Source organism: Chiroxiphia lanceolata, chromosome 1 (genome assembly GCF_009829145.1).
Source record: "Chiroxiphia lanceolata isolate bChiLan1 chromosome 1, bChiLan1.pri, whole genome shotgun sequence".
NCBI lineage: Eukaryota > Metazoa > Chordata > Aves > Passeriformes > Pipridae > Chiroxiphia > Chiroxiphia lanceolata.
The window spans coordinates 41,507,019-41,521,721 of record NC_045637.1 but is presented as its reverse complement, the minus strand read 5'-3'; the positions used below and the strand labels follow the sequence as shown (position 1 = coordinate 41,521,721).

Genomic DNA, 14,703 nt, shown 5'->3' with positions numbered 1-14,703 from the left:
ATTAAAATTTTTTTACATTACTTTTACAAAGGGTATTTAGAACTTTGTAAGTATTCATTAACGTTTTGTAACTATAGAGTGAGGCATGTCTGCTGTACTGCTGGCATTAGGCTGGAATTAGTCAATTGATTTCCAATTAACTGTATGTCATTAATTTATCAGAAAATGTTTAAATCCTGATTTGATTTAAACCACGAGTTGATAATTTTATATGATAACTTCCTATGTGAAGAGAAGAAACTGAATGGAATTTCTGGACAAGATCCATGTATCAAATGATTCACATGTGATTCAGCTGCTCCATGCACATATCTAAACTGATTTAGTTAAAAGACAACAATGTTAAGGGACCTGACACTGTGGGATGGACGATGCCAGGCTGAGTCAAAAGACTAGAAATGGAAATGCTGCAGCATTTGTCTATATTTCTGCGGTCAGCACAAAATCTTAGACCTTGAACAGACATGCCCAGAAATTTCAGGCTCCTTGGCCACCTTCTGTCTCAGTTCTCTTTGACAATCTTGTCTTTTGATGTGAAGATAGAAGATGTTGCATTCCTTGCCAAGGTCAAGTATAAAACCTGATCTTGACCTTGACTACAGATCTCTTGCTCTGTTTTAATTTCTTACCAGAAGACTGTCAGTTCTGAACATTCACTCAGCAGAAGTTTGCCATCTTCAAGACACACAGCAAAACTCTCAACCCTTTGCCCTCACAGCCCTGAAAAATATGGAAAAAAAGAAAACAGGTAACAAGAACTAAAGCATAACTTAATGATAGAACAGTGTGGGGGGAGAGGGAGAAAAAAAATGAAAGGGTATTTCAATAGAAAATTATTTTCTACTAATAAATGCCAATAGGCACTACAAGTGTTTTAGAAATCACCTCTCAGATATTCAGGGCCAATAAGTGTATGAGTATACAAATTTAAAATCTGAAGTGAATACACAATCCATATATGGAAAACCTATTTGAGTTAGAAAAAAAGCTGTAGGGTAGAGCAGACTCTGTAACTGATGTGGATACTCCTTCCTCTTGAGTGGTGACTAGTATTACTTTTATTTCTGAAGAAGTACTCCAAAGAATCAACTGAATTCATGTCCATGCACCTCCCACATTCCACAACAGAGAAGTGAAAACCCTCAGACTTACAGTCTTAGTAGCAGAATAAAAATACAGGATTCTAGTGCCCTTCGGGGGTGGAGGGAGAAAAGCTGTCTTACCTCTTTACTATTGATCATGGTCAGCCAGTCTACTAATAGATACTAATAAATCTGTTATAACAATTTCAAAATTGACTGTTGAATCTACCATATGTATCTGTTAATGCAGAAGCTCTGAGTCAATTTAATTTCGAGCTGACAGGTTGTGACAGTGACTAGAGCCTTAGTAATAACTCCCAATAAACAAACTACTGTCAGTGACTAATGAAATTCTTTGAAAGGGATTAGGGCTGAAGTTAAGAATAACAGCTGAGGGAGGGAATTAGCATCTTTTTTATCATGACCCCCAATTGCAACTCAAGACAAATGACATCCTTTAAAACAAAACCAAGTGCCAAATGTAACCACTTCAAATTTCTCCCTCAAAGGACTCAGCAATGATTTCTGGATTTCATGACAGTTGTTGCTGCTTTCTTTTCTTATGATAAACTTCTTTGAAGTTGAAACACTACGAGGACCTTTTACATTACTATGGACAGGTAATAAAAGCCCTTCTGCCAGTGAGAATACATAAAGAGATATAGAAAACACACTGGAGTGTGTTGGTTTAATACCCTATTACGTCCAGTGCTTTATAAATATGCAGGATATTTTCTTTGGCATATTTATACACAGAGACACATACAACACAAGTAACTAACAGCACTAAGTCCCCAGGTACTGTAGTACCTCAGAATAGTTTTCTTATTTTTTCCTGCATTCTGGACTTTGGTTTTCTTGTGAAAATTAGATTACTTGCTCAGGCAGAATCAATCCTTTAAAGACTCAAAAGACTTAGCCTTTGGCAGAAACCTCGTATGCATTTCTATGTGACAACAGTTTAGTCACTAGTTTTCAGGTCAAGTTCTGTTGCTTAAAGCAAAATATCAGTGATTTTTTTTCCTGTCAGCTGAGATCTCAAATCCTATATTCTCTATTACAGCTAAGTAGGTTTGTTGAAAGCAACTGGCATATCAGACCTGTCAGTATTGAGTTCATTGTATCAAGATAAAACTCCAGTGTATGCAAAAATGATTTTTGAAAGCATACAGCTAAATCGTTCAGAGCCATGCATGTTCAGGGCATGCAGTAGTAGATTTTCTTCAGAAGTAATGTTCAGACCCCAAAGAACATTGGTTTTAGGTCGCAGTTTACAGTTTGTGTCTCAATGACCTTGAACAACTGACCCTTGTGAGTGAGAGGCTTTGGTTCAGTCTAGTAGCAAAAGCACATGTATATGCATTTCCCTTCACATACACAAGTTTTCAGAAATTTACTATTCCTTAGATAGCTATCTCAAAATTACAGTTATAGATTGGTCTTGTTACAACGATTTATTATACAAAACATATGTGATATACATTAAAACCAAATATTAAGGAAATACAAAAAGGTTCTGTTTAAGTCTCACTGAATTTAGAGAGCAAGAAGTAATGATAAGGTTAATTGCATGCCTAAGATTAGCGATACTACATATTGTCTGGACATGCATTAAGACTGCTTTTGTTCACAGTAAAACACTGAAAAGAAACCAATGTCTTTTATGTTCTCAGACAGAACTTAAAACTGAGTGAACAAGAGATGTCTCTAAAGAAAAAGATGCAGATCATGAAAGGGCCCCCCCCCCCCCCAAAAAAAGGAACTTTGCCGAATTTCAGTTGATGGCATACAGAACACAAAAAACCTGGTTATATTCAGAAGACTATAGATATTTGTGCTCTGCCAAGATAAGCTAGAGAGATTTACATCTCATGTGATTCTGTTTTACTTGTCCCTGTCCTTCTGATGATCTCTCTTAGTAATCATGAAGGAAGAAGTTGTCATGAAGGAAGAACAACAAGCAAAGACTGGTATGGAAATATAGAGTTTTGCTTTATTTTATTTTATTTAAGAAAATCCTTTACTGTTGCTTTGCCTCTGCTAAGCTTACTCGGAGAACTAGCAGTGGAAAATAAAGGAATTGAAATGTTCAGGAAGAGAACAGCAAAGAAAACAGCAATCTTTTTTAAGGGCACAGCAAAATATTCCCTTCCAGTCGTTGCAGGGAGCTGAACAACCACTTTAACCCAGGCAACCCAGTTTACTTGTTCATTTCTTAGACATTCCTGAGTTTTACATGCAAATACCTACCCCATCCTGCTGCTGTCAGATGTCAGGGAAAACTGAATTTCCTGAATGTTCCCTTCAAATACCTGCTAAGAAAAATGGCACTTTAAATCAACACTTGGGGTTTTGGGATTTGGCCTCAGATGGAGGAGCTAGATCTACCCATAACATGGGAGGCTGCTGTCTCAAAACTGTATAACCCCGAACAGGGTGGTGAAGTCTTGTAGGATGGCAGTGATTCCAACTGACTCAACTCCATGTAATGGTCAGGAGAAGATAGTTCTCTCAGCAGAATGGGTTCTCTTTAGAAAGAGAACATCTACAAGAAAGTCCTTATTAATAGCTCTGCAAATAGAATAGTACACGTGCTATTTTTGCAAATTTCCGTGGTTTATGGGGTTATTTAGAGAAGCTAAACTTTCTAGAGGTGCTGATTTTGAACTCTGACATTAGATAGTTTATTATTACTTAGCATACATTCTGTCCGTTAATATTCTGTTGGCTTGGTCATTTAGAGAGAAAAAGAAATAACGGAATGTGAAGCAGAGAGACGACTACATAAAGGGGTGAGTGGTGTGAGTGGGGTCATGTCATGAGAGAGATGATAAGAGAGTTGAAAAATTTATCTAAGGCTATAATTACAAAGACAGTAATTCCCCACTTCTTGAACACTAGTAGAATGGATAGGGAAGGTGCTTTTATTTTAGCCACTCTTCAATTTTATTCTCTACCAAGAGTAAAGTAATAAAAAGAGTATCTCATGGATCTGTCCGGAGAGGGAGTAGAGACATGCTTACATTAGAATAATTAGTATTGCTGTTTTTAAATCATAAAGCAGTGCCCACTGTTCCCCTTCAAGGCTCCTGAAGAATTTTTAATCTGCAGGTAAAATCAACATTTTTTGAGATTCTGAATGATATGATGAGGAATATATTCCAAGGTAAAGTGTTAATAAATTAAAATGACAGACAAATTTCCATCTTTTTAGGACCAGTAGTTTCTCCTTAGCCTCTTACTTTATTTAATCAAAATACTATCTCTCTGGGCACACAAATTAACACCTAGACTATTCCTGTAAAAGCAGCTTGAACAGCAGAAAAGGAAAAATACTGAACATGTGTCTAACAGTGTTACAGTTGGGGTTTTTTATAATGATGTAAAAATCTGTAAAGTAGACTTTGCCAATGTAATGAACATAGTTTTATCCATGGTTATAGTGCAAGGAGGAGAGTCAATAACTCAGAATTGATTGGGGAGAAAAAAAACAAACAAACAAAACCAAAGCAAAACAAAACAAAACAAAACAAAAAAAAAACAAAACCAAAACAAACCCTGAAAGAAAAAAACAACGAATAAGAAAAAAACCCAAGGCATAATTTGTTTTGCAAAACATTGCTGCCATGCCAACTCCACACCAGATATCTCTGTTCTAGTTTTATTTGGACTTGAAGTTTTGGACTCTCCTGTGCAACTAAACTGTCTTCTGCACAAAACTAGAGAAAATTGAACATAAATCACATCTGCTTCTTTATGATTCTCAGTAGCCATGCAGCCTAAGAATTGCCAGAAAGGACAACTTCAACTAGTCATGAACTCACAAGTGTTTTGGACACATATAAGTCATTCCTAAGAAAATTCACCATCCTCATATTTTGGACATGTGATAATAAGAATGAGTTCCTCAATAGTTCAAATCATTTGCCTGCTATGATATATTTAAAAAAAAATTTGATAACTCTGCTGAAGGTTGATTAAAATATTAGGAGACCACATTCTACAAATACTCTTTATGACAAAAGATTTGACAATGGGATAGTTTTCTCTGAGAGACATTCTGGACATTTTTCTGAAGGTATCCACAAATGAAAGTTGTACCTTGAGTGTGAGAAAAATCTTTTCAATTTCTCAAACCATTTGAAAGAAATGGAGACTGGGAGGCAACTTGCCCACCTCAGGTATTCACAAATTTTCATGTGGGACTGCAGCATATTGACAAAAGCAAAAGTCATTCATTTCATTTTTGAAAATCCTTTTGTATTTCAGTTCACACTGTCTGAATCACTACCTCCCACCAAACTTAAAAATGAAAACAAGTACAGCTTTCTTTCATTTATAGCCAAAGAGGAAGTTTCCACTCCAGCACCATAGGTCATGTGCTCATGCTTTATTATCTAATAAAAACCAGATCTCATTCATTCTGTAAACATAAAATTTCCTATCTGGATCTACATAACAGCTTTTAGTTACAATTACCTACAAAATGCAAAGACAGTGTTAAAGTTTCTGTCTTATAATTACAAAATCACCAGGTTGCTATGTTTCATATTAACTTTTCCCTTTCTGTCTTTAGCATTTTCCCCTGGCTCCCACCTTCTTTTAAACACCTATAATAGCATCATTTCACACTAAATTTATTTTCCTTTAGAAAGAAAAGAAAAAAATCTCTTACTTGTTAGAAGTTAGAAAAACAGCTCCAAGGGCACGGTGATACTATGCAAAGGGGAAGCTTATAGTGACAAACTTTTGAAGAACTCTGATCTTAAAACCTGACCCTTACACAGACACACAAGTTTCCACAAACTTTGAGCTCATGTGACCAACTTTATCCTCAGCAGCAGCTTCTTCTTTTCTCATGTACTCGTATTCAAAACTTCCACTCCAATGTACACAGATTTACTTACTGCCTGCAGGTTACTTTGCATTTACTTCCTCTTGGTGATCTTTATTATTTACTTCCAGTCTTCCAGCTCTGCAAAAACTTATATACCTCAATGCAGTGCACTCCTTACTGAGAATTTTCTCCCAAATAACTGTTGCCTTTTGGAGAAAACATCTTCAGAAAGTAGACACAGTACTACTAAACTTATATTACTTAATTAAAAATTGGTTTTCTATTCAACTCAATGATCTTAAAGGTCTTTTCCAAACTAAATGATTTTTAATTATATGATTTTATTAAAATATTCCAGGGAAAATAGAAAATAAAATTCATGACATCTTCTTGGGACCATATCCTTGTAAACTGCTTTAAAACTGGACTTTGAAATCTGAATGTTAAATGTAAATGTCTCCTTGATATTATTTTAAATTCAATATGAAATATGTTTTAGAAATTAACATTTTAACAGTTCAGTTAATACTTGATTTTATACTTGATTTTTGTAAGATAGAAATCTTTCAGAAAACCCTCTTGGTTTATGTTCCTCAGAACTTCCTCACACTGTCTTTTTTTTGTCAAGCCCATCTTGATTATTTTATACTCTTCAGAGGAAAGGGTTAATGAACTGTGAACCTAAAATACTATTTTGCATATATTGAATGCATTTTTTTAAGGTATAGAACTATGGTCTGCTTTCAGCTGCCTGGTTTCAGTGTCCATGTCTGTCTGTCAATTAGCACAACATTCCTGTCTCACACATTCTGTTTCGGGGAACTTTGTTTATGTCCAAACTGGTCTACATCAGAACTTAAAACAACGGTGCAGCACATCATATGAGTATACAGTAACATAATTAGATGGAGAAAAAAGATACATTCACACATTCTAATCCATATAACATTAACTAGAATTGCCTTCATCAATTTTTTTTTAATTAAGCCATGACTAAAACTAGTCTAATATAAAATTGAATTTAACAAATAAGACCAAAAATAATTTCTCTAATATCTACAAATGCTCAGAAGGATTTAGAAGTGACTTGTCTCTTATAGTTTAACATAAAATCTATGTAAATAGGAATTTCTCCACTGATAATGCTGGAAAAGGTTCCATGTGAAGAGTTTCCCTTTTCAGAAATGTAAAAAAATAAAGGAAATCAGTCACTTTGCATAATACAGTACCAGTAGCCAGACCTGCTGAAGCCTTGGGCCACCAGCTGTGAACTTTCACCCAGATATGCTAAACTTTTACCTACTTAAGGTAGCTCCAAAGCTGGTTTACACCGGAAAATAAGGAAACAAGGAAGGTCGAAGCTGCCACCTGAGAGATAAGAGAATAAACAGCCTGCCTAGAGACAATGAAGAGATCCAACAAAGAACATGAAGACTGCTGATTCTAATCTAATTATTGGGGCGAACAGTCATGTGAGGGGACTGCAAGAGTATAAATGCCACATTTCTTTGTTCTGAGTCCCTCTCTGGAGGCATCCTGCTCAGAGATGCATTTTGTCACACATTAATTAGTTAAGTTCTGCCTGAGGCACTGCTCAGGGAAACCTAGGGCCAAGCCAGAAGGGAAAACATCTGCACTAGTGTGTGTGTCTGAAGTCAACACGGGGCACCTGTCAGTTCAGTGGAGCCACCCACCATGGTGGGACTACAGAGCTCTCTTGGTGGTTAAAGTCTCAAATGGTCTGGATGATTGAGTGCAGGATGACTTTCGCTTTCCCTAACAAGAGAGCTTCACTTCTATGTTGGAAGTGTGCAGGAATAAGTTTCAGCACCTTGACTTCGTGAATCTTAGGCACTGTCCTTATAAAAATAATGCAAATTTGTCATAGAATTAAAATAACATTTACTTTCGTGAAAGTGACATCTATAGAAGAGCAGAACTGGAAGAGTAACATCTTAAATTCTGTATTACTTTCTCCTCAATCCAGTGTTCTGATTATATTTACTGTCTATTAGTCCTATTGAATACAAACTCTGCATATATTTTACACATAAAGAGAGCTTCAAAAAGTCATTATTATTTTAGTGGGTGGAATGTTGGAACAAATCTCAAACAAAGATAGTAAATTTAAAATGTTTTGCACTCTCCCTCATTCCCACTCCCAAAGGTTTTCATTTATAGTGTTTCCTTACAGATAAAATATAGGAAGTAATCTTTAATCTCTAAAATTATTGCAGAATCCCAAATATTTAGGTGATCCTGCATGACCAAGCATAACCCTCACCAGATATTCTGAATGTATTTTAATGAAATGTAAAGTAAGCAATAACACAATTAAGAAAAATAAATTATAGCTTCCCCTGTTTTGGTAAAAGCTCTAGGCTGCCAGAAACTTAGAACCTGGTGTTATCTCAGGCAAGCATCTATGTGTTTGCTCACCTCAAGCACAAATAAAAGATGTCACAAGTTAGGCGATAGATTAGAGGCTTTACACAGCATCCTCAACAAAACCATAAGCACAAGCAAAACTTAGCATAAATATGTGCCCTGGTACCACAATAATTCTCTCAATAAACAGAGAAATGTGACAAATGTTTCAGCTACTGAGAAATATCAAAGGCTAGAAAAGACTTTTAATCTGAAATTTTCTAATTTTGTCACAGGCAGGAAAGTATTAAAAGGGATTTAATGTCTACAGTAGTGGGGGAAGGGGGGGGCCTATAATTAAAACTAGGAGGAGAAAACTGGCCCAAGAAACAGCACACTTCATTAATGGAGCAAACTTCTGTCAAAAGCATAGTCTTGAATGCAACTGGGAGAAGAATACTGGTCAAACAAACTTTCCAGTCTTCAGCACTGGGGCTCTTTGAATGGAAGATGAACCTATAGGACAATGAGAGGAACATTTTAGAAGCCTGGACATCAGGACCAGAGTGGGACAGTGTATAATGAACGTACTGAGATCCATTCACTTGGTAGGTTTGGAAAACAGATTAAATATACAATGAAATTTATGACAATTAGGAATGAGGAAATACTCCTTTATATAACAGCTGAAACATTCATTTGCTTTCTAGGCTATTTGCATGAAGAGTTTTGCATTGATCGGGATTAAGTGTTCAGTGTTTGCTTCCCCAAAGCTTGTTAAAAAATCATTATTAAAGTCCTGGTGTACTGCTGGCTATGAACAAACGATCACTGACACAACATTCAGTGGAAATAACTTGGGGGGAGGGTGGAAACTCAATGTTCTGAGTAATGCTGCTGGGAAAGACTGACAGAATAAGACATATCCACATTACCGGCAGAAGGGAACTAGTCAGATAATATGTCTTCCAACCTTCACCCACCAAAATTCCCAGCTCTCTTTAGATTTAGACTGTGAGTGTTAGTGTTGGCATAGATCACTCTGATTACCCTATGTCACATGCAGTAATGAGTGTCCTGAAGTGATAAACAGGAACAAGAGTAACCTGTCTCATTGTGTAATGATCGCAGTGTACTGATAACCACATAATTAGGGCGTTAGAAGTCACAGAAAAGAGAGGGTAGAACTTTGTATTAAGTTAAAGTTCCTTAAGGGACACTTCAAAATAAGTTACAGCATCTTTAGAAATAGATGAAAAGAAAACACTAAGCAATCATAAATGAGTAAAATGGAAGAGTGAGAAACAAGAAGAGGAGAAAGTATTGTAGTGAATTAAAAACATGTCCATACAGTAGTGAAAGATAAAAACGATGAAACAAGAAAAAATGTAAATCAATTGTGGATTTTTCTTTCAGAAAGGATATGGGAGAAACCAAGAACTGCCAGGAGATTAAAATTTAAACCCCAGGTCTTTGTTTATAAATGGCACACATCTCTTGAAATGGAATTAAAGAGAATTTGGGGTTTTTTTGTAAAGTAGGCAGCCTGTACTCATAATGCTTTTTTAAGGTAAAGCACAATAAATGATTATTAGTAATACTGTGCAACTGAGGTGTATGTTAATATGAAGATGAATACATTCATAGATTTGCTTAGGAAAAGCTCATATTTTAAAGCTGTAAGATAAACAAAAAGGCCTGCCTGCTAATTTTTTCTGTTCTCCTCTGATGTTCTTGTAGATTTTTTGTCGTGGTGAACTAAAGCATTTCTGTGAAAGTAACTTCACAGCAAAGACAGCTCCTGAGATGTCTAAGCATTTTGTGGGCATTGGAGAGAGAAGGAAGTGAAATGCTATTCTAGGAGGAAGTGGCTCTTTTTTGGAAGCAGATTGCATTCTTACCCTCACTACTTCTGCACAGTCATAAAAAAATCGCGACAGATTCTCCAGCCTGTTACAGCTACTCTAGAACTCCCTCTCAGAAGTCCCAAAAATCATTTGTGATAAGTGAGGGATGAAATATGATCATTCTTTCGAGTCTTTTAAAAAAAAGTGGCAAGCTACATTAGCTTAAAAAAAAGATACCCTAGGATTGTAGGACAAGAAGTACAATATCATCCAGAGTTATTCAGAGAAAAGTCTTTCAGATTCTGCAAAAGAATATAACTGTCAGAGATCAGAAACAGGAACTGTCAAGTCATTAACTTGAAGAGAGAAGAGAATAGGAGAAATACATTGGTATAAATCCCCTTTCTTGCTGATGGGAAAATACCCCATATAGCCCAGAAAACAGAACCACTGATAACTGAATGGGTTTGAACACAGAGTCTTGGTTTCAAAATGGTATCCCAGAATTACACAACCAGAATCATAGTTGTAATTAAACATGCATTATTACATTTTCTAACCGAAGCACCACAGAACACCTTGGTAGCATTAACCATTTCTTACAGGCACATTGTTTTCTTTTAGGGGGGAGCTGCCAATAACTCATGGAAATAGAGTAATGGAAAGGTCAAATAAATGACAAGATTTTCTGTATCTCCAATTTAATTTATCTAGCCCTCCAAAATACTAATTACATAAATTAATTAGACATTAAAAAATCCAATTTAGTCCATTAAAATTATTAAATTAAAAATAAAATTTACAGAGGAGATAAAAGATTCTATTTCCTGTGGCTAAAATTAACACAAAACCCTCTTCACAATCAGTCATTATTACTACTTTACAAAGAGGACGGAGGGATTCATCCTTTTGCTTACCTATCTGACAACAATGCTGCAGCAGTCTTGCTCTGTTGTCAGACTCACTCAAACATGTAAGAGGGAAAAGTGTCTGTACACCTCCTTCTTTTTAAGTATGCACTTTGAGTTAATATTCTCAAATATGACCTCCATATGACCCCTCGTGCAAAGCGACAAAAAATGGTACAACTGTAGAAAAACTTTCTCAGATCGAAAGTAGAAGAAGCTTAAAGTAATAGTTTCTAAGTGAAGGTTATTTTTTTACTCTAATGTCTCCTAAAATTATATAATTCATTTTAATGGGCTTCATGAAAAGGTGAAGTACTTGAAGTAAGTATACAAGTGGGAAGGTGATGGTTTCTCTTGAAGCAGTGGAAGTATCATGGAATGTAAAAATGTAATGCTGCTCAGTAAAATGAGTACATAAAGCAGTAGCACTTTCTTACCCATTTATCCCGAACCGTTTAAAAACGACTTAACAACATCTTTAGCTCTTGGTTAGACCAAGGTTCGATTGCCTGTTCAGGCTGAGAAGATTTGCAACACTGTCTTCTAAGCCAACACACTGATGACCCAACTCTGTTTCAAGGACAAAATAATAACATATATGCAAAAGTTCTGAACCCTATGTTTTTAACCATAAAATTTAAAACTTATCTTCATTCTTAACAATTAAATACTTCTTGTGTAAGGGACATTAATCTTGTTCAATCTTCTAAAAATGAAGAGCTTCAGCATATAAATTGAAATCACACTGTCCTAGAATATTTCATGACACAGGAATTCTCCTGGTCACAACACAGAGACCTATGGAAAAGTATCTTTTTAAATGATCAAAAATAAGTGTGGGTTATAATTAATCATAAAAACTCTGCAGGCTTTTCATTTCCAGTGTTTCATTTCTGTTCCAGTAATCTAAAACTGACTGATAATGCCTACAATTATATCCTTTAGTGGGTTAACTCCTTCAGAGGATAACTGCCTGCTTTGTCCCAGCTTTTGCTTAAGAAGCTAATTGCAGTACCCAAAAGTTGGTAGTCTCCATACTGTAACAGAATGTCAGGATGAAGAATCTTGTATCTGTATAATATATAGATTTATTTTGCAAAATATGATATTTAAAAGTAAAGGTAGATTTGCTTTTATTCTGCTATTGCCTTTTTTTCTATATGCATACCATCAGATACGGATTTCAATTTTTTAATGAGGTGAATTATTACTTTTTAAAATCATAATTGCATGCTTGTGACCTAACTGTTCCCACAGTAATAAATCAAAATACCGCAGGGAATACAAGCACCACTGAAGGTACAATGAACACATTCTTTATACAGAGACTACAAGTAATAAGAAAGGAGAAACTAAGACATTAAACATAAGAAGCCTTGTCATCATTTCCATGAACTACTGGCAGGCCTTCAACAGATTGCTAATTCATATTTCCCTGTCTAGGAAATTAGTGCAGTGTACTATTATTGGAGACTATGCATCACAACACTTAAAATATCTTCATACAAAGTATCCAAGTTAAGAGAGAACATATAACCTTCATGGATGTAAATTGTTCTCAGCAGAGTGCTTTGTGTGCTCATCCCTTTCAAATAAACGTAAAAGTATTTCCATTGATGGTAGAAATAATTTGAGTGAAAGGAAGTCACAAGAACTGAATTTAATTTTAATTATTTCTAAGGAGAAAATCCAATATTAATTTGTAGTTGCAAACACATGTGAAGGGGCTTTTTATTAGATTATGGTGACTATGTAATATTTGACATGAGATTTTCAGATTATTTTGTACATAAGCATAATTCATAACTAATATTAAAGGAATAGATATTTGAGAAAGCAGGATTTCACTTCCTAATTTTCAAATGAAAGTGAAACAAAAAAATAAGAAAAACTGCAAAAATTTTTTTTTGCTGATGTTCTTTTCTTTGATTTTCAATATGATATGTGGTGTGGATCAGTAAATCATACTATAAGGGAAATACTAGATTTTAGTGCAAAACTTGAACTGATGGTAAAAATTCATCTTCATGTTTTGATCTGCTGTCAATGAATAACTGAAAACAGCGTTTCCATTATCTGATTATTTGCTGCTTTGAGTCACTCAAAGTACACCTCAGCCACAAAGTTACCTATCAGGATTCTCACAAGGAGACAAGGGGGGAACACATATCATAACTTTCACATAAACTCAGGATTTTTTTTTTTTTTCCAGGAAACTGCTTTTTTTTAATCCAATATGTTGGTTTGCCTTGCAAGTGCACATGGCTATAATTTTCTTCTAAATGAAATTTATCTGAAAGCTCTCTTAGATGCACTTTTTGCCATAAGAGTAAATCAAAAATTACAAATGTTTTACAGTTGAAAGTGCAATAAGAGTATTTAACATGTAGCTCCACAGGTCATTTCACTCTGGCACATGGAGTTCCTCTTCATGAAAATGTTTTGATTTTGCCTATATGCAAAACCTGAGGGCTCATCCTTTCACTGCTTTTGCATATCTGCCTGCTGTTTAAGAGCCAAAAACAATAGTCATCAAGCATCTGACAACTGTCTGCCATGAATACTTTTCATAATATCTGTAAACTCAACGAGGGTGAAGTTCTACTATTAAACATGACATTTCTATTCTTATTAATGGGAAATATGTAGTTTGTTTTATAATGTTGGTCCATTTTTCTTGACAGTCATGCTTTGATGGTGAGTGTAGGCAGATACTATATTTTTCTACAAGTTGTGTATATGTTTACACAGGTCAAAGTGTACATGAAAAAGACATGGAAAGTGTTGAGTGAAGGCTCTTTTGTTAGCTATTTCTATTTTGCATGCTAAAAATGGAGAAAAGCAAGGTTGTAAGCCACCATAGAACACACTAATAAAGAATATGTTTCGAACAACCTGCAAATAACAATTTCTTCCTAACTTTTTCTTAAAGTTTATCTGATTAGAAAAGAACAGGGTATTCCAAACTATATAACTGGTTTTGTTATGTATGTTTTTAACATACACAGTGATATTATTATAAAAAGTTCAGCAAAAAGTGCTGTCTTCAGTAAGAAATACCAAATACTTACCTAATAAAAAAGAGAAGTAAAATCATATTTGCTAAGTAGGAAAATATTATGGTTCTTACTGCAGCAAGAAAATACTTACTTCCTATGCAAGGTACAGGAATCAGCAGCAACACTGCCTAGAATGCTTGAAAGGGAGACTGGGTGTAAAAACTAAGATTTCCTCCAAGAGGAGGGAGGAATGCAGTTATCCTGAGAGTTTTTGGACCAAAAGGCAAAGAAATGGATGAGGGGAAAAAAATTGCTTTTTTTGGTACAAACAAATTAAACACAGATTTTCTTCTGTTTATCCACCTTCCTCACCTTTCAAAGTTACAAACATTTGTAAATGTGTTGTCTCTTTTACCTATTGCAAATAAGTACTTCTACAGGTATTTAGACTTTAACCTGGCTTGGACAATGCACCATTTTTCAAATTAGAAAACAAAGCATATCCTTCACCCAAGGCTGTGGATAATTTTTTATGCAGGCCTGTGCACAAGTGCTCTCCACTCCATCGAACAGCACTCCCTGTGCAAGTCAGGCAAAGACCAAGTGATGGGCGGGATCCACGAGGGTCAAGGAAAGCAAAAGTGTCTTCTAGTGGCTCTTAGT

At 35.3% G+C, this 14,703-nt stretch overlaps 1 protein-coding gene across 1 annotated transcript in view; it reads right to left on the bottom strand.

Moving 5' to 3' along the window:
* ST18 (ST18 C2H2C-type zinc finger transcription factor) overlaps nt 1-5,806 on the bottom strand; it is a 189,076-nt gene extending 183,270 nt beyond the window's left edge. The window contains exons 1-2 of the mRNA XM_032702132.1: nt 5,758-5,806; nt 630-720 (exon numbers count right to left, since the gene is read on the bottom strand). Of these exons, the coding sequence (XP_032558023.1) occupies nt 630-653 (24 nt within the window). The 5' untranslated portion in view covers nt 654-720; nt 5,758-5,806. The remainder of the gene's footprint in view (nt 1-629; nt 721-5,757) is intronic.
* Nucleotides 5,807-14,703: the final 8,897 nt, after the last annotated feature.